Genomic DNA, 26,182 nt, shown 5'->3' with positions numbered 1-26,182 from the left:
GATGAGGCAATACATATACCTGAGATTCGGGTGGATTGTGGTCCCCCGAGGAGGTGGTACGGACTTACTCTGCCAGGTTCGGGCCCGAACCTGACAGGTATTTCCGCGGCGGATGGTCGGCAAGGGAGAGTTGCAGCGATTGGCTCTCTCGTTATAGTCGACGGTGTCGGTTGTAGCCGACGTCAGGTGAACTCCGGTATTGAGAGGTGACATCAATGCCGGAGTGGGGACACGCCTAGCATCGAGAGGTGCCATCGATGCTAGGGTGGGGTGATGTGTTCGGGCGGAGAAAATAAAAAGATACTTATGCCGGATTCCGAGTGTGTGCGGAGTAGATGGAATCCGAGGAGAGAGGTGGTTGTGCTACGCACATGGGGAGTACCTACCTACGCATGGTGCGCGTAGAGACGATTTGACGGACTCTGTCCTGCGACTTGTCGTATGGCCGACTTGTCGTACGGACTTGATTGTGATTGCTGCGTGCTTACAGTGATTTATGTGTTCAATTCCTGTTTATTAGAATATTAGTACATACACACATATATCTATATGTTTGTGCTTTCCCTGGCACCATGAGAATGGAACTCCGGGTTACGCCCGAGTTCACTCTCTAAGCAATTAGCTTAGGACGTTGTTACGCAACGTTTCAGGTCGTGAGCAGCAGTAGCCGAGGAGCGGACATCGAGGACTGGTGTGACCTGTCGTGTGATTATGTATAATTATTCTCTACGGTACATTTACGTTTTCGGGGAACGGTTTGTGTTATATCGGTGGTAGACTTTTATGGTTTGTAATAATGTGATACTACCACTGTGTATGTATAATTATAACTGGAATAATGTACCGTATATGTATGTAAGAAAGTTTCTTCCGCTGAACTCTAAAAATAAAAGTTTTAAATTCCCGCGGATTTTTGGAAATGCGATTTTTATTTTACTTGTCCATGTGGCGCAACTCGTATTGCGGGATACGGGTTTCGGGTGTCACAGTTTGTACCTTTTCTTAGAGCGAAGAGTCAATCTATGTTGACTTAAATCGAATATAAATGAAAAATCATCGTCATTTCCAAAAGAAGGTCTCATCTACCAGACTTACTTAGCAATAGGACACTCAAATAAAACATGATTAATGATTTCCTCAACACAATTACATATCACACAATGTGATTCTTTATAATCAATCCCATCATCAAACATGATTGTACTGATAGACATTCATGAATAGTCTTTCACAGGAAGACCTTAATTTTGTTCGGTATGGGTAACTTCCATATTTTTGACAAAAGATCGTTGAAACTAGGCTCTTTCACCGCATTTTCTTTGTTCTCCTTTTTTAATATTTTCTCCATTACCCAATATCCTAATCGAACCGAATATAATCCATGCCTTGTAAAGATTCAACTATAAACATTCTGACAAACACGGTTTGGCGGACATATCTTCAAAATTATTTTTACATATCTTTGATTAAACAAAGAGACTAGAATATCTTTTTTCCGATTCCCATTTTCATCAACTAGCTCGGACACCTTCAGATTCGGACGCAATAATCTTCCCGGTCCTTGACCCGCACGTGGTTTATAATCCATAATCCAAGGGTCCATCCATGCATTTGTTTGTGACCCCGAACCAATATCTCGTTTTAACCTTACATTAACAAGAATCTTGCAGGCTAAATACTTAATTAGCCATCTGAAGGTCGCTTAATGCATTAAGAACATTCCCATTCGCTAAAAGTTACTAGTAAGGTTTATTATATATATATACATACTGTGTTTTTATGTTTTCTATTGGGTTGGCTACTTCACGAAAGCTTACTAGAATGGGTTATGCAAATTTTAAATGCACTCATCTTTATACATTCTTTATACTTTATACTAAGTGCATTGTCTTCCAATAAATAAATGATTTTAAAATAAAATTATAGTTTTATAAACCCAATCAATTATAGTTTTTGGGTTAATTGGGTAACCCGTTTAATTTAACCAACCCGACACCATTTTTTTAATTTTTTAAATTTCATTTCTTTGCACACCTATTTCTCTATTAATCTTCTATTTATATTCAGTTGCCAATCACATACTAAATCAAATTAATTAATTTTTTTAATCTTATTATATTATTAAAAACTTAACCAATTGCCAATAATATCTTCACCAATCATAGTTTTTGTTACCTAAACTCGTTAGAAAAGAAAAATTTATTTAAGAACGTATGTTTTATTTATGTTCAATCTCTTACAATTATTTTAAAATGATACATAAACACAGGTATACGTTGATACCTATGTGTATATATAAGATATGATGACATGATATATAAAATATGTGGATAATTTTGGTACTCTTTTAAACCTTGAACTGGAAAACTATACAATTTCAATAGCCCATCGTCTTTCCGGTGCGCCCATCTTTAAACCGGACCGGCATATACGTGTGTGTACGTGTACACGGATGATTTATTCAGGTCGGATTCGATTTGGTTATATTTAGATTCGGTTATTTCGATTTCAGAAAAAGTATATCCATTCAATTCAATTTTCACATTGAATCAGTTCAGTTTTGTTTACGATTAAAATGATTTTTAAAAAAAAAAATTATGATTTTTTAGTTATTTTTTTTATTTGGTTTGATTTAATTTGATTCGATTATATTAATATGTTATTCGGTTCGTATCGGTTTGGATATCCGGTTATTAACTAAACAAGTAACTCCTAGTATGCATGTATAAACTCAACCCGGTTTTGAGGGAGCTTCTCGCTTACGTTACAGACACCGGCGGTGAGGAAAAGATGAACCACGGCCAACAATCCGGCGAGGCGAAGCACGAACACGATGCTGCTCTCACGGATTTTCTCGCTTCCCTCATGGACTATACTCCCACTGTATGATTATTTCGAAGCTGTTCTTATATTCTCCAGCGATGAAACGAAACCCTAGGGGAACTTCTGATTGAGCTCTGATTTCGTTTTTTTCCCTTCAGATTCCCGATGAACTAGTGGAACACTATTTGGCTAAGAGTGGGTTTCAGTGCCCAGACGTGCGATTGTAGGTATTTTCGTCTTTTTTTTGCTTGCTGTTAAATTTATACTGGAAAAATGGGCAGATTAGAATCGGTTGTCGGAATCACGGTCGAGTTCTAGGATGATTTTTGTCTGTGGTTGATGACTGATGAAGTTAGGGTTTTAATTTTTATATCGAGTACTCTCCATTTCCCATTTCTCGTTTTCGGATTTGCCGAGTTAAATTTGACCCAAATGATCATTAGGAATTTATGCTTTAAACATGTATTTTGCAAAAGCTGTGTGTATTGTACTGGGAAAGCTTTATGTGTTTGCATTGTTTGGTGACGGGATGATGGAAGGCTCTTATAATATCTTGATTATTGATTGAAACATTGACACTTTGATACCCAAAGACTAGACTGTGCCCAGCATTTCGACGAGGGGAATGCATCTTTTGATGCTAAATAGTTCTTGAGTGGCCACTATTTACATGTTATATGTGGCATCGATTTGCATGGTGATTTTGACTTGTTGGATTTTGTCTTCGCTCTTTCATTTTTATTGCCTTTATAGTTTGCTCATCAGATTCATTGTCTTGCAGAATTAGGCTTGTTGCTGTTGCTACACAAAAGTTTGTCGCAGATGTCGCCAGTGACGCCCTTCAGTAAGTTGCCATGCCCTTTTTCCGAGTTTGCTGTTCTAGGTTCAGAGGTACATACTTGATGTGGAAGTATGATGAAGAGATTTCTAAAACCCTTGAGATTAAGTAAACAATCAGCTATCTGACTTTTGGAGCTGAGCTGTGTGGTACAAATGGTCAATACATATAATATTTGGACTAGAGATTCATTGATGAACTATTTTTTGTTTTCTGCCTTCTCTGAGCCCCGTAAACTTCTGGTCTGAGCTGAGTCAAGAGTTGTGGTTGTTAGAAGCTGTTATAAATTCAGAAAACAGCTTCATCATCAAACCAGAAAAATCAATTGTGCATTATGAAGAGAAAATTCACTATGTTTAGAAGTGAACCCAATGACTTTGGTGTTTTAAGGAAAATGCAGAGAGGAAAGGGAAGAATGAAGAACATAAGAAAAATGGTCTGGAAGTTCATACTTGATTTCAGAATCTCCTGGGTACATAAAAGAGTTTAAATAGTAGCAAACATATTTGCTTTCCAAACACAGATCTAGAGCCCCAAAAACATACTTCATAAACGTAACTTAGCACAGCTAAAAACATAGATAACAAGGCTTTAAATATTTCAAAACAAAGACCATCAAACAAAAGACTAAACCAACACTTTTACTGGTTAAAAGGGTGAATCTTCTAGCTGCAGATTTTTACCTCCTCTATTTCAGGTTTGATGTTGAATTGGACAGATTTCAACAGTGGTTATCCAAATGAGGAAACTAAATTGTGGACTGGAGTCTCAAAATCATTTTCCGAAGTTACCTATTATGTTGAAGGATTGTTGTTTGTGTTATGTTGAACTATGCGCTCTAATGCAGGCATTGCAAGGCAAGACAAGCAACAGTTGTCAAAGACAAAAGACAGCAAAAGCTGGTTGGTTCCTTCATTTGCAAACTTTTCTTTGGACAGTACATAACTCGAGAACCAAACACCATGTGATTTGATGAAGTTACTAGCATTGACTTACTTGAAACAGGATAAACGCTTAATATTGACAATGGATGACCTTTCAAAAGCTTTGCACGAGGTAAATGCTTAAGCATTTCAAATTTTTGGTTCTCTGCTTCTTCCGAATATCTCTGCTTTCTGTGATAGTTTGGCCATTAGGTGTTCTGTGTGTAACGAGAAGATGAAGCTGATTCTTATTTCATAATAAATTTAGTGGAGAACCGGAAAATACTAACAATAAATTATATGTTGTTGGTAGTAAAAGGAGAATCATAAAACAAAAAATGGAACTTATAGAAATTCTGAAGCGATTGTAATGATTTTGACAGCATTAGTTAATGAAGAAAGATTCAACTTTCTTGCACGATCTCATCTAGCTTTAGCTAAAGCCTAACTGGTGATGATTCCGGTTTTATGGGGTTACAGTATGGTGTGAATGTGAAGCACCAAGAATACTTTGCTGATAGTCCTTCAACTGGGATGGATCCTTCCACAAGGGATGAATAAGCCGCGACTTCTTGCCTGAACTTATCTCTGTCATCTTTGCCCCCGAGTGATGATACTGTCTGTGATGCATATATTTTCTACAGTTTTCTGCCTAACAGAATTCGCTTGCAACTGTTTCTTTCTGAGATGTCTTTCCACTGGCTGGTGATTGATTGTAAAGAATGGCTCGTCACCGACGATACAAAAGTAGAGGTAGTTCCATTTGATAACTCTATGGCTAGTGTCTGATTGATCTGCTGTAATGGTAACTTGCAATGAGAAAATAGCATCTGACAGGAGCGGATGTGTTTGGACAAGAATTAAAAAGTTGAGGTAACATATTTGCCTAAAGAGAAAACTATAGCGCTGTTCACGAGTGACACGGAAACATTCCAATTTCCGGTTTCTTTTTTGGTTATGGATTAATTTTGGTTACGAGTAAATAGGGTCAACACGCACACATATATATATATAGATATATAGATATATATGACCCTCGACACCCCAATCTTAAGTTCTTAACAGCACTTGTAATATAATCTCAGTCTTGCTTGCTTTTGTCTATTCTCTTCTGTCAAGCTTTCATCAAAACAAGGCAGTCAAAGGAGCAGAACCCAGTTGACAATGCCAGACAGAGAACTAACATCTTTTGTTAGTGAGATGATATTCACACATTAGTTCCCGACAGCATCTGTGTCTTGTTTTCCTTTGACCTTGTCGGGTTAGTTTGCACTGATTATGGTTATGGAATAGGAAAATCTCTCTTTCGAGGGTTAGCGGTGTGGATCTTTGGATGCTGAAAAAAAGAAGATGAAGCAGATGTTGATCTTTATATGTGAACAAAGTGGGAAAAGACCATTATTAGGATCGTGCGAGATTCTACAGATTAGGCATGCCTCAAGAAATGTAACTCAAAAGAATCTCTCCCCATGGGCTACCCAAATCAAGTTCAGTCAATTCAACACAGAGCACGGAAAGACTTTTCATATATATGTATATATACGGTCTGACCTTGTTGGTCCAAAATATTATTCAAAGACTAATTTGCACCTTTTCTTGGGTTGGTAGAATGTTCAATACCCCATTAGATGAAACCCATCTTTGGTTAAACCAAATAGCCGAAGAGCATATAAATAGACAGCTTATTGTCACGCTTTTTTATGACTGAAGGAACAACCAGAGATGAAGGGACATAACCACTTATTTTCCAGCATCTGCTTCGTTTCCTTCCTCTTCCTCTGCAATGTGGGAACGAGCGAAGGACAGAAGACAAGAACAGAAGTTGACGTTGGGGTCGTGACCGATGTTGAGACAACATACTGTAACATGAGCTTACTCTACATGAATATGTCTCTCTCCGATTTCTACTCTTCTCGTCCTGACTCCAAGACAAGACTGGTCTTCCACGTCCGCGACTCCACAAACGATGTCATCGGTGCTGCCTCCGCTGGTAATTTATATATATATATATATTTGTCTGCATGCGTCCGTTAGAGTCGGGTACCCAACATTTTTGGGTAACCCGACGTTGGCCTCGCTCCTTCGAATTGGTTTCGTTCTCCATTTTGTGAAGATCGGGTTCCCTCGGGGCACTGACGAGGGCTTGGGTACTTTCGGGTACCGGCCAATGAAGGAGACGAGGTCGCGATGGGAACACATGTCGCGAGAAGGGAGAAGAGGAAAATCCGCCGATAGGATCGGGGAGGCAAAGGGGAGGCGTTGCTAATCGATGAAGGCAAGCGAGGGGCGAGCCGGCAAAATCGCCCTCGCTCGGCCCCCTTAGAAAGACGAAAGCACTGAAAAAACCCCTCACAAACCTCCCCTCAGGGTCGCTGTCGCTTGATGCGTGCAATAGTCGTCCTGCAGCGCCTCTCTCTTCATCTCCGCGCCACTCACTGTTGGCTCGGCCTTTCTCTTCCCCTCTCCTCGGATCACCCGTGGATTCGGGTTTTCGCCCGATGGAGCCTAAACCTCAAACCCGAAACTCGGGATGCACCCGACCTTTATCCCCACGGCACAGCTACCCGTGCGACAAGTACCCACGGGTCGTCGCGTTTCGGGTACCATGCCCACCCCTACGTCGTTCATGCCTTCTCTTTCAAGTGTTTACTTAACAATACAAGTTTCACGGGTTTCGGTGTTTCACAGCGCTTGATCTGATCAAGAACAAGGAGGTGAAAGCGATTCTAGGGCCATGGTATTCAATCCAGGCTCATTTCCTGATCGAGATTGGCCGAAAAGCTCAGGTTCCCATCGTTACTTTCTCTGCAACAAGTCCTTCCCTTTCCTCTCTCCACAGTCCATATTTCTTCCGTGCTACACACGATGACTCGTCTCAAGTTCACGCCATAACCGCAATCATCAAGGCCTTTGGGTGGAAAGAGGTTGTCCCTATGTACATGGACAACATCTTAGGACAAGGTATAATACCTTTTCTTTCCGATTCATTACAAGGAATTGGTGTCCATATACCTTACAGAATCGTGATCTCTGCCGAACCTACGGATGATGAAATCTCTGAGAAACTTCTCCGGATGATGACTCTATCTACTAGAGTCTTTGTTATCCACATGGTTGAGTTTCTTGGGTCAAGAGTTTTGGCCAAGGCCAAGGAACTCGGTCTGATGAAACAAGGATATGTCTGGATACTCACCTGCGAGATCACAAATGCTCTAATAAGTAGGATGGGTGAAACGGGATTTGAAACGATACAAGGAGTATTGGGTGTAAAGACTTACATTCCGAGATCGAAAGAGCTTGAAAGCTTTAGATCTCGATTTATGAAGCAATTCCCAACATCCGAGCTGGATATCATCGGATTACGGGCTTACGATGCTGCTACTGCATTGGCAATGGCTGTAGAAGAAGCTGGAACAGATGGCTTGAGTTCCAGTAAGGTGGGTGCTAGAAGGAACACAACTGAACTTGAAGCTCTCAGTGTGTCTCAATATGGACAAAAGCTTGTCCAAACACTCTCTGAAGTTCGGTTCAAAGGTCTTTACGGAGATTTCCACTTTGTCGGCGGACAGCTTCAGGCATCGGTGTTTGAGATAGTTAACGTGATCGGCAATGGAGGACGGTCTGTGGGATTCTGGACACACACAAATGGCCTTGTCAAGACATTGAACCAGAAATCCAGGAGTATGACCGGTTTCTCCACTTGGAAAGATCATCTTAGACCAATCATATGGCCCGGAGATTCTACTTTTGTTCCCAAAGGATGGGAGATCCCGACAAACGGGAAAAGGCTACGCATCGGAGTTCCAATCCATAGTAGTTTCAGCCAATTTGTGAAGGTTGTGAGGGATCCTATCACAAATGCAACAACTGCCACAGGATTCTGCATCGATTTCTTCGAGGCTGTAACTAAAGTGATGCCTTACGATATCACCTACGAATTCATTCCTTTTGGAACTCCCGAGGGCCGACCATCTGGAAACTACGATGACTTGCTCTACCAAGTGTATCTCGGGGTAAGAGGGATCGAGATATTGTTACCTCCATTTGTCATGTATCTTGTATCCAACCTTCATTAAGGTTGTCTTCTGAATTCAACACCCTTTGATTCTTTTATGTGTTTTGAGTAGAGATATGATGCTGTCGTGGGAGATACAACGATAAACGCAAACAGATCTTCCTATGTCGATTTCTCATTGCCGTACACTCCATCGGGCGTGGGATTGATCGTCCCTTTGAAAGATAACGTGAAAAGAAGTAGTACCATCTTCTTGACACCATTGACGTTGGGACTTTGGCTCATCAGCCTTTTGTCGTTCTTCATCGTTGGCCTTGTCGTGTGGATTCTCGAACATAGGATTAACCCAGATTTCCATGGACCTGGCAAATACCAAGCCAGTACAATCTTCTGGTTCGCCTTCTCCATCATGGTTTTTGCTCCCGGTATGCTTTCTCGCTCACTCTCCCCTTCCTACAAATGCAGCACCAATAGTAAATCCTTTTAGAAATTTGATGTTTACCCATCTTGAAACATCATCTTTCTTACAATATCCAAACACGTTTACAGGAGAAAGAGTACTTAGCTTCTGGGCAAGGCTGGTCGTCATCACCTGGTACTTTGTAGTACTTGTGTTGGCTCAGAGTTACACAGCCAGTTTGGCATCACTTCTAACATCTCAGCAGCTTCATCCAACAATAACCAACATGAAGAGCTTGCTTGCAAAAGGCGAACCTGTGGGATGTCAAAGAACTTCCTTCATGTTAGCAAAAGCCAGAGAATCGGGTTTCTTGGAATCCAACCTCGTACCCTTTAGTTCCGCAGAAGAATGCGATGATCTTCTGAGCAAGGGACCGACAAAGGGAGGCGTTTCTGCAGTTTTCCTCGAAGTACCCTATGTTAAGCTCTTTCTTGGGCAGTACTGTAATAAGTATAAGATGGTAGAAGTACCTTTCAAGTTCGATGGGTTCGGCTTTGTAAGTCCCAATCACTCGGTACAGTTAATACTCGAGTTTCTCTTGCATCGTTGAAGCTAAGGTGATGATATAGAGTCTTTTTTTTCCGCAGGTCTTTCCGATTTCATCACCTCTGGTGGCTGATGTTTCAAGGGCCATTCTGAAAGTGGAAGAGTCGAACAAGGCTATCCAACTAGAGAATGCATGGTTCAAGAAGATAGATGAAAGTTGCCCAGAGCCGATCATCGACCCAGATCCCAATCCTTCTATATCCTTTCGCCGGCTTGGCCTTGATAGTTTCTGGCTTCTGTTTCTTGTTGCTGCCACAGTTTGCATCATAGCCTTGGGGAAGTTTACCTTCTTTTTCTTGAAGGAAAACCGAGAGATCTTATATCAGAGAAACCTGCAAGACTTGTGGAAAAAGTTCCTTCAACCAGATGAGAATTCATACATAAACAGAGTGGAGAGATGTCCATGTTCATCAAGCCAACCCAGATGGAAGAGCCTTGCAGAAAAAGGCAGACAGATCTTTCCCGAGATTGTCTGAATCTTTGAAAGACACTAGAAACAGACAAACCGAAGATTCAGACAGTTATCATCCAACGCATTATGGTTTTCCAACTGTTTCTGGTGTTCCTTGCTTCTGGTCCAGTCGTAAAGATATTAGAAGAAGCCATACGCTTAAAACAATGCAACATGTAGGCATTGTTTCCTGGTCGGTGTTCGAGTTCTACCTTACTGATTTCCACATTCTCTTCTCTGCAGTGTAGATCAACTTGGGTTGCCCCATAATGATTTTAACAAATTCATGAGATTCACTTGTTCCCTTAGAGATGTCCTTGTTAGAGAGTTCATAAGATCAGTTATATTTTGTTAGAGACCAGAGTTATCGATTAATTTGGTCAAGCTTTCACAAAATAAGATTTAACACGGTATCGCAAACAAACCCGTCACATTATATTACATACAAACATTGCCTACCTATATATAATACAACTCTAGAGGGTGCTATAAAACTTCCCTAACATGCTTATCAACAATAACTATATACAGAACGTGTGATTGCAAAACCTCTGGGCAAGTACTGTTCAAGGCACTCTTTTAGTTTCTGAAAGGTAACGGGCTTTGAGATAAACGAGTCCATACCGTTTGCAAAACATTCCTCCGCACTCTCTGACGGCGCATTTGCAGTCATCTGCATCAGTTGGCATATTTAAGTCACTCGAGAGTTTTCTTCTTTTATTTTTCTCTACGAAAAAAGAAGAGCTCTAACAAGTTCCCTAGTTCATAAGATATATATTTTATGAACATATGAACAGGACGCAATGATAATTTCCACAGTTATCCGGACTAGAATTCGGTCTCATACGAAGTGGAGTTTCAAATTAGATTGATTAACGGAAAACAGAAAAGATATTAGAACTCACCGCAATTATTCGCACACGCTTGCCGGTGTGTGGAGAGCATGAATCATCTTGTACTGAGTCTGCACTGGGTTTAATTATTTCGACTCCTGCCTGAATCGTAGCATCCCATTTCCCAGTTTCCTCAAAAGAACGAATCAATCTTGTAGCTTGTAGTCCATCCATGACTGGCATGCACACATCCTACAAAAATTTGTTCTGAGCCAGCTGATAGGAGAAATAATCACAGAAATCATCTAAGCAGTAACAGTTTCGATGAATGGATTGACAAAATAAAACTTTCCATGAAGCGAAACAGCAGAAACTAGAACATTACCATGAGAATGAGATCATAGTTACAGTGCTGAACTGCAACTATGGCTTCAACCCCGTTATTTACGACATCTATGGAATGTCCCAACTGTTTCATCATTGATTGTGCCACCATCACATTAATTTTGTTGTCTTCTACAAGGAGAATCTTCGGTCTCAACCTCGAGGTGTTCGAGTCAGCATCAGATACGTTTTGCTGGAAATGAATGCAACCATCGGTGCTCATATTAGATTCTCCTTTATCTTCTTTTGTCACACCGTTCATCCTCATGCTCCGAATTCCTGTACTGTGACTGCTAGAAGTTTCGGGGTCGGAAAAAGTTTCGGATACTTCAGAAACAGAACAAGCATCTTCCACTGGAGCTGTTTCTCTTGGCCCGACATTATTCACCACACCTGAGTCTTTCATGACTTCATCAAGCTTACAAGGGCAGCTGTATGCTGTTTGTTGTAATAACTCCTGGCTCCTGATGGATCCATTGGAAGAGATCCAAGAACCGTAAGAGCATGGTTGGAATTGAAAAAATCCCTCGGTTATGTCATCATCCGTTGAGGTTTCGTGGTCGGTCATATCCGAGAGCTCATCAGACTGATCGGATATGGGTGAAACCTTGTATGGTAACACGAATGTAAAAGTAGAACCACAGTTTACTCGGCTAGTTACCGTAATATGGCCACCCATCAGCTCGACCTGCACCGAGTCAATTAAAGATCAGAACGACATGCTGGACCGGGAAGTTTCGTAATAAGAATATCATTAACACAAAAAAATCAATGAAGAAAAAGGGGATCTGTACCAGCTGTTTGCAGATTGCAAGGCCTAAACCTGTCCCGCCATATTTCCGTGTGTGATCTGCGCTAACTTGCATGTACCTCTTAAAGAGATTCGGCAATGCGTTTTCTGTTTAAAGCAAAAGAGGTAAATCACTTGTCTGTATATATCTCAGATCAACATATCGGAATCAAAAGTTTAGCTAAAACCAGCGGCTGAAAAAGCAAACTATCAACATATTGAAAGATTGATAAAAGATTCCTTGCCTGGAATACCGATTCCAGTGTCATACACATCACAGAGAATCCACACTATTACTGTTTCAGGCATATTGTATCGCTCTTCTTCGGTATCCCCATCAACAAAATCTCCTTGCCTACTTGGAGATTGAGGTTCAGTCCTGAGAAAATGACTTGTGTATGTGTCACTTCCACGTTTTGGACTGTGGAACAAGGTCATGTGGTTTCCTTCTTCTCCTGAATTTGACTCAGATAGTTCCATAAGCGACCTGGACTGAGTTCTTTCGTTCACAGATGATGGCTCTGGTATCACATACAACTTAATCCCAACCTTGCCTTCATGAGTGAACTTGACAGCATTGCTGTAATGAAAACAGAAATATTGTCGGAAACTCAAGTAGGTAATTTCCAGAAACAGAAGTAGGAAAGAAAAAAAAAGCACTTCATAAGTCAGTACCTGATCAAGTTTGTGAGAATTTGACGAATTCTTAGAACATCTCCAATAACCTGAAAATACAATTTTTTTTATGTTATATATTTAAGTATCCAACAACAAGCAAAAATGGACTGAAGCTCCATAAAACCTCTTCTCTATTAATTAATTTTTAAAATAAGTTTCCTGGAAACTAGGATAGGACCTATATACCGATCCCTAGCATTTTTCTAAGTTCTACCCTTTACAATACAATCAACAGCTCATGCATAGTCTCCTCTTTCATGGACCCTATCCACTATCATATCCCATTTCACCAAGAACTTGAAAAGAGTATAAGTTTTTGAGCATACTGAATGAGCTCTGTGAAGAAATCATAACGAACATTACAAGAATTTAGTCTAAAGCACCAACCTAAGGCCTCACCTCAATAGGAACATCATCTGCTACATTTCCTTCAAGAATTATTTCTTTCTGTAGAGATGCTGCAGCTGTCTGAAGCACATGTTTCACAACCTCTCGTGGCCTGAATCTTGTAGCTTCCAACTTCATAACACCTGAATTAAAAGATATCAATCTCTACATTTTACACTTCCGAGGGATATAAAGGCTTAAAACAGACACCATCGCCTTTTAATCCAAGAAAAGCAAACATCATGAAAGAAAGAATGCAGCTAACGAAAAGAAAAATAAGGAGTAGGTCAAGAAATGCTGTTGCAGAGAAATTCTAGGGTATTGCCTTCCAACCTGATTCAACCTTTGAAAGATCGAGGATGTCATTTATGAGTTGAAGAACCAAATCTCCTGAAGATATCATCACTTTCAACAGTTGCCGTTGTTCCAGATCAAGTTTGGTGTTAGCAAGAATCTCGGCCATGCCAACCACCCCGGATAAAGGAGACCTAATCTCGTGAGACATGGTTGCTAACATCTGCTTTGCCCGCATAGTCTCCTCTGCAACAAGAGATAAAATAAAAATACAAGTTCAATTAGCTTCCATCCACACCAAACTGCAGAACTACGTACATTTCAGACAGTAACTAGACCTGTTATATGGATAGTCTTGTTCAGTTCTGACTCCATTGCTTTCCTGACTGCTATCTCTTCACGGAGCTTTATCATCTTTTCTCTTTTCCTCACCTGTTATATGATCAACACATCCGTGTATTCTCTTCCCTTGACAGATTACAAACATCTCTTCACACAGAGAAGAGTTTTACCTGATCAGTTATTTCCATGCCCATATAGTTTATTCCAATCGTCTCCCCTACTTTGTTAAAAACAGGTTCCACATATATCAGGAACGTCTTTAGGCCAAATAATTCGGTATCAAATGTAATTTCTCTTTTTGCTGGCAACCCTTTTTCCAGGACTTCTCGTTTAAATTCTTGAGATTCTTTGACACCAGCTCCAGTAAAAATTTCAATATCCGATTTCCCTAGAATGTCCTGAATTGACAGAAAAAGGTAATCAAGGCGTTATTCAGATATGAGTAGAGAAAAACATTGTCATGTTACCAGCAGTCATTTAGAAGTTCGGTAACAAGGTACCTCCTCTTGCAAGCTCGGAAACTTATTGTAGATAAACCGATATTTTAAATCCTTGTCCTGAAAGTTACATAAATTTATCAGGTCTGCAATGCAAATAATTATCATTTAAGCTTTCAAAGAAACAAAAAGGTTCACTGGCTTCTCTTTACCTGGTGACCAACAACCACTGGTGCGTTTTGAAGGACAAAGTGCAGGAAACTATCGGCTCGTTTCAGGATCTGTGATAACTCTTCTACCGGTGAGGTCTGCTTCTCGATACTCTCAATATTTTCTTTCAGTCTCTCCATCAATGCTTGTTCTCTCTTTATGCTAGCCTCCAACAATTTCTCTAGGTGTAGAGCCCGTTGTTTCCAGTACGCAACAGTGTCATACTCAGCTTCTATCTCAACCTCCTGGCTAAGAACAACCTCATGTTTTCTTGCAGGAGCATCTTGCCAAATGTCATAGCCATCATCCCATACGGAAATCGGGCGTTCATTACCGTAACTAGAGCCCTCAAAACGATGCTCTTCCAGTATCTTCCACTCCTTGATTTCAGCTTCCTCTTTCTGCCTACTCAGATTATCGAGTTCTTCCCTGAGAAGACGAACAGCATTTGCCTGCTTGTATTCCCATTGCTTCATTAGGTATTGCATTTGAGAAGAGCCCTGGTCAGTGAAATCTGTTAGCTCGGAGAGGCGCTTGAAGTCTACCATTAATGGCCCCCTTTTAATCAGAACCTCCTCCAACATATCTTGATCTCCTTCAGGCTTCTCTACATTGAATTGCTTCCCAATATCACTATTGCTTTCCTCAGGCCACATCGAAGACAGGACTTCCACATCCATGTCCTCGATTTGATCACTCTCCATTTCCAATACCATCAGAATGTTGGTCAGGCAGCTCGATAATGATCCAGTTTATGGATCTTGGAATGAATGTGGTTCAACTTTTTGTACAACAGCTCAACCTAAAAGAAGAAAACCCAACATGAACACAAGATTACCACATCGTTGAGGTTCATGCCGTTCAGACATATGAAGACAACCCTCAACCATGAAGCAATCGCGGAGACATGTCACCAGATTATGGTAGAAGAGAAATCCAAACCAGGAGAACAATTAACTGGTATACGAAGATCTATAATCAAATACTGCAAGATGAAAAATGGAAGAACATGTCAACAATCAACTAATCAAACCGACAGAAGGAAACACGACATCTTCTCTGTTTTGAAATCCAGAATTTCTGACAAAATTCGCAACACTGAACAGAATATATCATATGATACGAGTCAAAATTCATCAAGAGGCTAGAACAATATGCACGGAATCCTTCCATCTCAAAACATAACAACACACAAAAAATCACACACACACATGCAGACGAGAGGACGAACATGTCCCTCGCTCTCTGGATTTTACATGACCAATGCGTAAACGAAGAGAAATTCAAAATTGAATACCGTCTCCTACCTCTGGAAAGAGCCGGTCGTCGATTACTGGAACGGCACTAACCAATGACGCTGTGAGAGAAGGAGACTTAGAGAGAGAAAGCAAGCTTGAGAGAGACCGAATGAGAGCGAAGCAAGGTAACGAAGACAATGACGACGATTCGTGGTGAAGCTAGAGAGCCAATTCGCCATGTGAGACCTGAAGCGACGTCCTAACTAGCAAACGATGAGGAAATCACAAAAACGAAAATGGTGTTTCGTATTTATATTATAGTTGACTGATTCATTTGAAGCAGCAAAAACAGCTTTCGACGAATACTTTCAAGAGTCGGGGTCAGGTTTCGTTGCAGGCGGCGCGTGGAGATAACGCGCTGAAGTGAGCAATTTCGCGGAGGCGCGTAAGGTCACGCGCGTGGGTTTTGTTTTCCGACGGTAAATTAGATTGGCTCCGTATAATAATGCCGGGTTTCAGGAAGGACGGTGGAAATAAAGGCTGGAGCTGGGGGTGAGGTTCATATTTATACTCTGGGCATATTAATATAATTGAAATTCCAACGTGGATCAGTAAAATTTTAAATTACTAATTTTATTATAAAAGGAAAAAACATCGTCTACTAGATATGTATTAAATTTTTTGACTTCCAAATTCATACTAAATTTGATTTAAAAAAATCAATTTTTAAATTTTTAACAAAAACTTAATCAATAGAAATGGTGTTAAAAATTTTAACGGTTCGTTATCTTTTACTCTACCACATGTCACCTCATTAATTTTCTTAAAATAATTGTAAAAAAAATTTAAATAATAATAATACTAAAATAATGCAAAATAAAAATAAAAATAAAAAGTTATAATACATATATATACATACACATACACATACACATACACATACACACAAACATACATTTGAATACAACATATATATATACACATATATACAAATATATACATACAACATACATACATATACATGTATATATACATACAACATACATATACGCATACATAAAACATGCATATATATACATACATAGGTATGTATGAATGCGTAAATATATATGTTGTACACATATACATATGCAAATATATATACATATACACATATGTGTATGTACATATATATATGCGTGTAGTGTATGTATGTATATTTTTGTATATATGTATTTATGTTGTATGTTATATGTATATGTATGCGACTATATATGCATGTATTATATTTTTATTTTTTATTTATTTTGTATTATTATAATTATTTAAATTTCATTTACAATTGAAATTTAAAAATAATGACTTAATCTGTGATAATATAAATTTAAAAGTCGAAAAAGTTACAGTATAATTCTCATAATTATTCTAAAGTTTGATGATTTTTTGGGATGTTTCTTTATAATGATGATGGTGATGATATTTTTCATGCTTCCACACTAAATTTTGCAAAAAGCAGGAAAAAAACAAAAAGATTATGGAAGACAAGGTAAATATTAAAATATATAATATTTCAAAATTCTACGATTTCACCGAAATAACATCGAACAACAATAACATTGTTCAAAATATTTGCAAGTGAGAAAAAAAAAACTTTTTGTTATGGTTAATCTCTTATTTTTCTATCAAATGATCTAGATTTTAGGGTTTCATGTATTTATTAATGTATTATTATATTAATATCACAAAACATAATAAGGTATGTTAATTATGAATAACTCAGACATCAATAAAAAAACATTTTTATTATAAATACAACTGTAACTATGATAAAATAAAATGTATCCCGGGTCCAGGGAGATGTAAGTTGGGCCGAAGGTTCAGGTGAACTTCCTGGTTTGACAAAAAATAAAAAATAAATAAAATGTAGGTAAAACATTAATGGAAAATACATATTTTTTTTGGCAATTTAGTTTAAAGAACTTATTTATACTTAGTCAAAACATTCAATGTATTCCGAAGTCATTTCTCTAGCAAAAAGCTTATTAGTTCGTTGAATAAACTACAATCATATGATATAGATTTAATTTGTGAGTAATATATAATATAAAGTCAACATTTTTAAGGATGTACATCGATCATAAATAGAGAAACTTTGTTTTTGATGAAATTAATTAATCATACATTAGTTGTTTACCCGAACAAAATTAATATAATTTAAATCCATAATCATAAACTATTTTAAGAATACTTTCAATATATATATATATATATATATAATCCTCGTCTTTAGCAGCGGTCCAAGTAAACTAGGTCATCTTAGACGTGATATGCACGTGTATGTATATGAACAGATAGCATGAACGCTATAAGACATAACATAAGATATTACATATGTTTCTGTATTTATTCAATTTTTTCTGCATTTATTGCTTATTTTGGAGAGGCCGGTGAGAAAACAAAAGCATAATAGAAGAGAGAGACAAGCTTTCCCCTAAATTACGGATGCATTAACTGATTTAAATATATGCATGTATATATATATATATATTTAATATGACAAAATCTAATATTGTCCCAAATAGGACATTCTCATGTAATTTAGTTTAAACTGTAAAGCTAAACTGTAGACTTTAGTGACCTCCTTGTAATACATAGATACATACATATATATATATATATATATATTCACACATGATGAATGATTCGATATGCATTGTGATTCATTATTAGGACCTCACACGTCTTTGATATATATATTATAAGTTTCATTACAAGACATTTACTTTAGATCAAATTTATATTTTCATTGTATATTATATATTTAATTCTTTTTAATTTGATGAATGTTATATATATTTAATTCGTACGACCCAATTGGTAAATATACATATACAGGAAAACAGTACGGGTTTTGGCTTTATATCTCGACCCATTTATATGTTCTAATTTTAGATGTTATTGCTCTCAATCATTTCTCCATGTTTTCAGCCAAGTTCTTTTTAAATTATGAATGAAATGAAACACCTATATTTTACCCAAAAGAAAAAAGAGGAAATTTGCAGTAGTATGCCAAATGTGTCACGTCATTTCAAATGTATATTTTTTTTTCGCGCTTTGCAAAGTACACATTTCTGTTAATTTTAGACAAAAATACCCTCGTTTGTATTAATAAATCTCAACGGTGCTATTACCTTTCTCTCTCTAGAGTCTGTACAAAATGGATGCGCAATTCCATAAGTTTTTGTCTAAAACAAACGTATTACTCTAGTTTCTGTCTTACCGACCAAAAGACAAAGTAAGCTGGAAAAAGATTTTGGGGGCTAATAGAAGGTAATTTTTTCAAAAACCTGATATTTAGCCTCAATTGAATCCGTCCCGGCCTGGACACCTGACAGTATTCCGACTCCCACCAATTCCGGTTAGTCCGGTACATTCCGTGTTCCGGATGTCGACATCCGGAACACGACATCCGGAACGGGAGTGTTACTGGAACTCCCGTTCCGGATGATGCAAACCTTCGATTTCGTCCGGCCCGTAATAAATTCCCGGATGTACATGTTTCATGGTCATTTACACATTGTCCGGGACGAGTAATGGTATCCGGTTGTCCACATCCGTCCGGGAGTGTGCCTCGAAGTCAGGTAGGACGGATGTTGCGAACCTGGGATTTCGTCTGGCCAAATCCTATTATCTGTCATGCTGGACGCTTATGATTTAGGTCCGTATTATATTTTCGGATGCATATGTTTCCGGACCATGTAGACATTAATGTCCGGGATGTGCAGGATCCGGTTGTGGACATCCTTCCGGGAATGTTTGAAATGGTCCGGCAGCCTAAATGATGCGTACCTGTGGAATAGAAAATAAGTAGACTTGAATGTGGTAGTAGACTTTACTAAATCTGTGTATCTGTGCAGATGTGGTTGTACTCTGTGTTCGGCCGGTGGAACTCTGGAACATTCTAAGTTGTAGAAGATGTTGGTGCTAGAATGTTGAAGATACATCCTGATATTTCTTATTTCCAACTTTATAAATTGGTATGTGAAGACTATGGTTTTCAATCTTCCCAAGAACAATTGGTGTTCAACGTTCTTCCCAGTAGTTTCTCGGAGAAGAAGTTATTTCCAATCATAATTAACAACGATAGGGGAGTTGAATTTCTTGTTGAAAAACTTTCTGGCGATCAAGAATTAGCGCTGTACGTTTCGTCGAAAGCCCAAAAACGAGTTCAACAACATCGTAGCGTAAGACGAGATGGACGAAATATATCATTCGATTTGAATCTGTCACCCCCTACACTAATTCATCAGCTGTTAAAGCGCCAAGTCAAAGTAAAGAAAATGGGAGAGGGGTAGTGTCGGTGTTGGGTCGAACGATCCTGAAGGCCCAGATATTCCTCTTGAAGGATGTGGTGTTCTTGTCGATAACGAGGGAGAGATTGGTGAAGTGAGGTGTTTAGATAAACGTCTTGGGGTTGATTTATGCGACGAGGATACGAATTTATGCGAGGAGGATGGAAATGATTCTGATGATGACGATAGTGTTGATTATGATTTTAACTGGTGGGACTTAGTTGTAAGAAATGATTGTGAATATCCAGTGGATAAGGATGGTAATGAGGTTGACGATGATGATGATGATGAGTATAATGATGATGATGATGATGATGACGATGATGACGATGATGATGATGATGATGATGATGATGATGATGATGATGATGACAATGACGACGATAATGATGATGATGATCATGATGATGATGCTGATGATGACGGTGACGAAGGTCTTGTGCTGATGATGTTGATGATGGTGCGGCTGGGGATGGTGATTCCGAGGTGTGGGATGATTTGGTTAGGAACGAGTTGGATGATAATGGAAAACGTGTTCATATAGTTGAAGGATGTTCTAGTGTACATAAATCACTTGACATTTTGAAAAAATTTGAACGATTCGCTGTTGGTCAGTATTTTGAAGACAAGGATATTTTCAGGTTGGTGTTAGAGCGTTGAAGAACTCCTATGGTTTTCGTATAATGAAATCGTCGGGTTAGAGCGTTGAAGAACTCCTATGGTTTTCGTATAACGAAATCGTCAGTAGACATAATTATGGCTCAATGTCCTGTTAAGTATTGTGAATGGATGATAAGAGCAGTGAGAGACAAGGGCAGTAAACTTTTCTGTGTTCGTAAACATGTCTGCGTGCACACATGCAGTATCGATGATAGGAACAAATTTAGTCGGCCGCCATCTGCGAAATTCATAAGTTATATGTTGGCAGCAAAATTGCAAGGAACGACGACGCGTCCGAAGGCCAAAGATGTGGTGAATGAAATGAGGGTTGATCGTGGACTGAAAATGAGTTATTGGCAGGCATGGAAAGCAAGAGAAAATGCTGTCGAAATGGTCAGAGGATGTCCAAAAAACAGTTATAAATTACTACTGTCGTATCTTGTACTGATTAAAGAAGCAAATCTAGGTACTGTAACTGAGTATTTGGTAGATGATGATGGAAGCTTCAAATATGCATTCCTTGCTTTGGGGCCATGCTTGACAGGATTTAGTGTGATGAGGAAAGTGATTGTAGTTGATTGTACATTCTTGATTGGCAAGTTCAAAGGTGCACTTTTGAGCGCAATGTGTCAGGATGGAAATGAACAGATTTATCCACTTGCATTTGGCATTGCAGATGGAGAGAATGATAGATCATGGGAGTGGTTTTTCTGTCAACTTGGTTCCTTCATCCCCGATACAGCGGATACGGTCTTTATTTCAGATCGACACGCATCAATATCAAGGGTAGTGCGTCACACCTTTGTTCAAGGAAGCCGCACTGGCATTTACAAGAAGTCATTTTGATAGAGTGTTTGATCAGTTGAGAAAAATTGATGGAGTTGCTAAATATTTGGAGGAAATAGACGTCAGGATGTGGTCCCGAGCATATTTCGAAGGATGCAGATACAATATTATGACGAACAATATTGCTAAATCGTGGAATTCTGTGCTGAAGGGAACCAAAGATTACCCGATTGTACCTCTCTTCGAACACATTAGACAGACACTTACGCAGTGGTTTTTTGAACGTCGTGTCAAAGCGGCCTCCTGGTCACAAACGGTTGCACCATCAGTTTCCACGCACATAGATATTCTTGTGGACAAAGCGAGAAAGCTACAAGTGAATCCAATATCTGCAGTGGATTACCAGGTGAAGGGAGGTCATGAAGAATATGTTGTTAATCTTACAGCAAAAACATGTTCTTGTCGCGCATTTGATATGATCAAGATGCCGTGTATTCATGTCATAGGTGCTGCTACGTGGTGCAAGATGTCTGTGCACGAGCTGGTTGATCCGGTATATTCAACAACAACGTGGAGATCTGCGTATGCAGATTGTATTAATCCAATCAATGTCCCAATTGAAGAATGGCAAGTTGAAAGACAAGTGGCGGACCAGTCATGCGCATTTCCATCCGTTAGAAGGCTACCTGGGAGACCGAAGAAAAGAAGACAACCATCCTTTATAGAAGGTGTTTTGAACAAGGCGCAGAGACCCAATCAATGTCGACGCTGTGGGCAACGAGGACATAATAGAGCAACATGAAAAGAATACATACGATGATCCCAGTCATAGTACCAGGGACAGATTTAGACCCGGGTAGATGTTCCCGGATAGAACGTGGTCACTGTAACCGTATTAATTTTCTTTGATTATCGATATGAAATGTGTACGTTGACAGACAATTTATCTGGCTTGGTAATCCGGATGGTTTGCTGCTTACGCAGTTTGAAAATTCCAGATTGGTAATTCTGATGGTATGCTGATTACGATGTTTGATTTCTCCGGACACGGTTTCTGTGCCGTATAGTTTTCTGGTTTTCGTCGTAAGCGGTGGCATGAACATTGCGCATGACCCGGATGTTTATTTCATCCAGGCTGATGTACGTTGTGTCCGGACGGATGGGTTATTCCGGGCGAAATTTGCTATATTCTAGGGACTCGTAAAAACTGAAAAGTCACATCCTTGTGACGAAAATGCTATAAATAGAGGCATGACAAAGTTTATGATTGCAAAGGTAGTGGTTAAATTTAGCTTTATTTTGAAAACAGTTTATGAAAGGCGCATCTGCCATATCAAATTCTTCCCTGGTATGGATTCCATTATCGGAGTATCGTCGGTGGGTAGGTTTACCATAAACTACTCCCATAATGGAATCCACATCAGGAAGTATTTGTCCGTTGCAGCAGTTGGGTGAAAAAATGACCTCCATCTCGAATTCCCCATATAACTGGACTGGAGTTGTGGAACCGCAACCAAGCAGGCGGTGGGTTCCAGCACAAAATCAACAATTGGCCAGTGAATGGACGTGAGGATAGCAAATGTTGACTTCTGTTTGTTTGTTGTTGTTATCTTTATTATTTGTGTAAATCTTACCGAGTTTGTAAAAGTTGAGAACATTTATTTCAATAAAATCATTTATATGTTCGACATGTGTGGAGGGATTGCTGTACCCGGATATGTTTTTTCCTGTTTTGTTCTTGTATCACGAGGGATATAAAATGTCGTGAAAAAATTTGCGGATTTGTTTGGTAAATTGGTAAGGCTTGTGCAACCCGGTAACTTGACGGACGGACAGAAACACTCCGAATGTACGGGAAATATGAACCCGGACACATGACGGATGGAAAGAAACGTCGTATTCAACCCGGACACATGACGGACGTACACGACGTGTTCAAGCCGGATACTTGACGTACGGACAGAAACAGTCCGAATGCGTTTGTGGACGCTTGTTGATTCCGGGTTGCCACTTCTCCGGAAATTTTGTCTCCGGACTGTAGTTATCCGGGTAGCTATGTAACCGTTCTCAGTAGGAAAGAAATATTGCCAGTGCAATACGGAGACGTGATAATTATTTCCCGGACACATCATGGACGAACACGGACAGCCCAAAACATCTTGCGCATTGGTGTACGGGAAAGATGAATCCGGACACATGACGGACGGATACGTCGTATTCAACCCGGACACAGACGGACGGAGACGTCGTATTCAACCCGGACACATGACGGACGTACACGACGTGTTCAAGCCGGATACTTGACGGACGGACAGAAACAGTCCGAATGCGTTTGTGGACGCTTGTTGATTCCGGGTTTCCACTTCTCCAGAAATTTTGTATCCGAACTGTAGTTATCCGGGTAGCTATGTAACCGTTCCCAGTAGGAAGGAAATAATGCCAGTGCAATACGGAGACGTGATAATTATTTCCCGGACACATCACGGACGAAGACGGACAACCCAAAACATCTTGCGCATTGGTGTACGGGAAAGATGAATCCGGACACATGACGGACGAATACGTCGTATTCAACCCGGACACAGACGGACGGAGACGTCGTATTCAACCCGGGCACATGACGGACGTACATGACGTGTTCAAGCCAGATACTTGACGGACGGACAGAAACAGTCCGAATGCGTTTGTGGACGCTTGTTGATTCCGGGTTTCCACTTCTCCGGAAATTTTGTCTCCGGACTGTAGTTATCCGGGTAGCTATGTAACCGTTGCCAGTAGGAAGAAAATAATGCCAGAATGACTTCTCCGAAAATTTTGTATCCGGACTGTAGTTATCCGGGTTTATAGGTAGGGTGGTGCCTCGGTATACGATAGTCGCATTAATTGCACACGATTTAGTGTTTTAATGGATGTTGATGGAAATCTTCTCAATGTTTACGTCTTGCAATGGCGGATCTGAAATCTCAGTCTTCGAACAAACCTCATTTTTTCCAGCCCCTTCTTCCTGGCTTCCACCAGCACCTCGTATTCTCTCTCTCTCTATTTCTGTCTCTGTCTCTCTGTCTGTCTGTCTTTGTCTATGTGGAGTATTATGAAGAAATGGTTATGAGTTTTGGCCAATTTTTCTGTGTTGTTTATTTGTTGTTGTAGGACATGTCGGTGACGTTCTTCAAGAAGAACGTAGAGGGAAGGCACGAGGAGAAGACGACGGCGATACTGGTGTCCGATGTCTCGGACAAGAAATGGAAAGTGCAAATTGACGGCCGGAGATTCGGCCACGGCTGGGAAGATTTTGCCTTGAAGCATGATTTCCGTGTTGGAGACTTTGTAATTTTCAGACTGGAAGGTGAAGGAGACTTGTGTTTTCACGTGATAGGCTTCGGTCCCAGTTGCTGTAATCTCCAATACTCTTCGTCTCGGACATATGACAGACGACAACAGAAGAGAGTGTGATCTGAGCAGTCTGAAAAGATGAAACAGAAAATTTCAGACGCCATTACTGCATTGTGACAGTGTCGAGAGATTATTGACACTGTCGAACACGAACTGGAAGAATTGTGGCAAGAACTTGATGGATTCGGTTAGGTTATTTTAAGCATTGATTGGTTTTGTTCAGAACATGTAATATTTTTGTTGTTAATAATATAAACATAACTGAAGTGTAACTTATATGGAATCGAACCGTATATGATATAGAAGCCGATTGGTGCCGTACTGCGTTTAAGTAAACATGAACATTCTTCATTGTAACAAGTCCAAAACACATGACGGACGGAGACGTCGATTTCAATCCGGACACATGACGGTCGGACACACATACCCCGGAAAGGGTTGCGTCTCGGTATACGAGAAAGCTGAAGCTGGGCACTGAGTCCCGTACACGTCGACGTCGGTACTGTCACTGTCGTAGATATGAGTAGATATGGATCTCAATTGGATTTGCATTCAACGAACCCTGAGTGATGAAGTCCGGGCTGTAGTGGCCCGTGCACATAAAGTTTATTAACCGGACATATTAATGGCAAATCCGGAACAATGTGGACAAACTGAGGTTTCACTATGTCAACACTTTCCCCAAGAAACATCCAATCGCACTGCAGTGAAACCACAACATTTTTACGTGATCAAGGGGTGTCTATATAACCATAGAAGTAGAGATTTGGCAAACCGTCCTAACACTTTGTACATGCCTTTTAAACCGGATACAGAATGCATATAAACAAATGATGGAATCCATATCAGGGATACAGGTAGTTGGCCCGATTGGTGCCATGTGCCTTCGACGGTGACTAGTTCGTCGTGTGCTGGATCTGCTGCGCGGATCTTTATCACACCTTAGACAGGTGATGACAGTGTTCTAAGCTTCGTCCCCAATGGTTGCTGTCGTCGTGGCCCGTGCACATGAAAGGGTCGTCTCCCGGAGGGATGTTTGAATCTCGGTGTGTTATTTCAGATGGCAAGATTTCCTCCGAATCTGTCCGCAAGAAACTTGTCACAGTTGTACATCTTTAAAATAGTATTGTCCAGTATTGTATGGAAGTGTATTTATTAACATTTTTTTTCACTCCTCGAGATGTTATTATAAATGTTATCATATTTTAATGAAGTACCATGTCGTCTGGGTGGTTTTTACTAAACGATACATTGAGCACGAGCGTCAAATTCCCGGACAGATATGGATGAGCCGACATAATCATTCCGGACAGCGCATAATCACTCCAAATGTATGCGTGACATGAGGACGAGTTTGTATACA

At 39.8% G+C, this 26,182-nt stretch overlaps 3 protein-coding genes across 7 annotated transcripts; 2 read left to right on the top strand and 1 right to left on the bottom strand.

Annotated features, from left to right (window-relative positions):
• Window positions 1-2,378: 2,378 nt before the first annotated feature.
• Window positions 2,379-5,357, top strand: LOC104819944 (transcription initiation factor TFIID subunit 10-like). 2 transcript variants are annotated; one of them, XM_010550259.2, is made up of 7 exons: window positions 2,379-2,465; window positions 2,771-2,883; window positions 2,982-3,046; window positions 3,605-3,667; window positions 4,509-4,563; window positions 4,667-4,717; window positions 5,065-5,357. In XM_010550259.2, the coding sequence occupies exons 1-7, from the start codon at window positions 2,453-2,455 to the stop codon at window positions 5,143-5,145; spliced, it is 441 nt and encodes a 146-aa protein (XP_010548561.1). In that variant the 5' UTR covers window positions 2,379-2,452; the 3' UTR covers window positions 5,146-5,357. The 2 variants fall into 2 exon arrangements, with proteins under 2 accessions (XP_010548561.1, XP_010548560.1); XM_010550258.2 differs by lacking the exon at window positions 2,379-2,465 and having other exon boundaries at window positions 2,714-2,883.
• Window positions 5,358-6,112: 755 nt separating this feature from the next.
• LOC104819943 (glutamate receptor 2.1-like) lies at window positions 6,113-10,346 on the top strand. Of its 2 annotated transcripts, none has more exons than XM_010550256.2 (5): window positions 6,113-6,574; window positions 7,273-8,597; window positions 8,712-9,024; window positions 9,149-9,555; window positions 9,647-10,346. In XM_010550256.2, the coding sequence occupies exons 1-5, from the start codon at window positions 6,307-6,309 to the stop codon at window positions 10,079-10,081; spliced, it is 2,748 nt and encodes a 915-aa protein (XP_010548558.1). In that variant the 5' UTR covers window positions 6,113-6,306; the 3' UTR covers window positions 10,082-10,346. The 2 variants fall into 2 exon arrangements, with proteins under 2 accessions (XP_010548558.1, XP_010548559.1); XM_010550257.2 differs by lacking the exon at window positions 6,113-6,574 and adding an exon at window positions 6,589-7,184.
• A 103-nt stretch (window positions 10,347-10,449) lies between these two features.
• LOC104819942 (histidine kinase 5-like) lies at window positions 10,450-16,162 on the bottom strand. Of its 3 annotated transcripts, XM_019203259.1 has the most exons (14): window positions 16,016-16,162; window positions 15,719-15,912; window positions 14,414-15,213; window positions 14,265-14,321; window positions 13,935-14,162; window positions 13,761-13,854; window positions 13,462-13,668; window positions 13,141-13,271; window positions 12,739-12,788; window positions 12,309-12,643; window positions 12,068-12,171; window positions 11,275-11,961; window positions 10,962-11,141; window positions 10,450-10,729 (listed from the first exon to the last, which is right to left on the bottom strand). In XM_019203259.1, exons 3-14 carry the CDS (start codon window positions 15,125-15,127, stop codon window positions 10,568-10,570), a joined length of 2,949 nt encoding a protein of 982 aa, XP_019058804.1. In that variant the 5' UTR covers window positions 15,128-15,213; window positions 15,719-15,912; window positions 16,016-16,162; the 3' UTR covers window positions 10,450-10,567. The 3 variants fall into 3 exon arrangements, with proteins under 3 accessions (XP_019058804.1, XP_010548554.1, XP_010548556.1); XM_010550252.1 differs by having other exon boundaries at window positions 14,414-15,396; window positions 15,719-16,162; XM_010550254.1 differs by having other exon boundaries at window positions 15,719-16,162.
• Window positions 16,163-26,182: the final 10,020 nt, after the last annotated feature.

This window comes from Tarenaya hassleriana, unplaced genomic scaffold (assembly GCF_000463585.1).
Source record: "Tarenaya hassleriana unplaced genomic scaffold, ASM46358v1 Cleome3, whole genome shotgun sequence".
Taxonomy (NCBI): Eukaryota; Viridiplantae; Streptophyta; class Magnoliopsida; order Brassicales; family Cleomaceae; genus Tarenaya; species Tarenaya hassleriana.
Note: the sequence above shows the minus strand (reverse complement) of the source record. Positions and strands in the feature narration are given on the sequence as shown.

Coding starts and splice junctions, on each gene's coding strand:
- LOC104819942 (XM_010550252.1), bottom strand. CDS start 15,127: ATGGTATTGGAAATGGAGAGTGATCAAATCGAGGACATGGATGTGGAA. Junction 12,789..13,140: donor CAGATGATGTTCCTATTGAG/GTGAGGCCTTAG, acceptor TTGTATTTTCAG/GTTATTGGAGATGTTCTAAG. Junction 10,730..10,961: donor AGCGTGTGCGAATAATTGCG/GTGAGTTCTAAT, acceptor CAACTGATGCAG/ATGACTGCAAATGCGCCGTC.
- LOC104819944 (XM_010550258.2), top strand. CDS start 2,722: ATGTATAAACTCAACCCGGTTTTGAGGGAGCTTCTCGCTTACGTTACA. Junction 2,884..2,981: donor TCATGGACTATACTCCCACT/GTATGATTATTT, acceptor TTTTCCCTTCAG/ATTCCCGATGAACTAGTGGA. Junction 4,564..4,666: donor ACAAAAGACAGCAAAAGCTG/GTTGGTTCCTTC, acceptor TACTTGAAACAG/GATAAACGCTTAATATTGAC.
- LOC104819943 (XM_010550256.2), top strand. CDS start 6,307: ATGAAGGGACATAACCACTTATTTTCCAGCATCTGCTTCGTTTCCTTC. Junction 6,575..7,272: donor CATCGGTGCTGCCTCCGCTG/GTAATTTATATA, acceptor GGTGTTTCACAG/CGCTTGATCTGATCAAGAAC. Junction 9,556..9,646: donor AGTTCGATGGGTTCGGCTTT/GTAAGTCCCAAT, acceptor TTTTTTCCGCAG/GTCTTTCCGATTTCATCACC.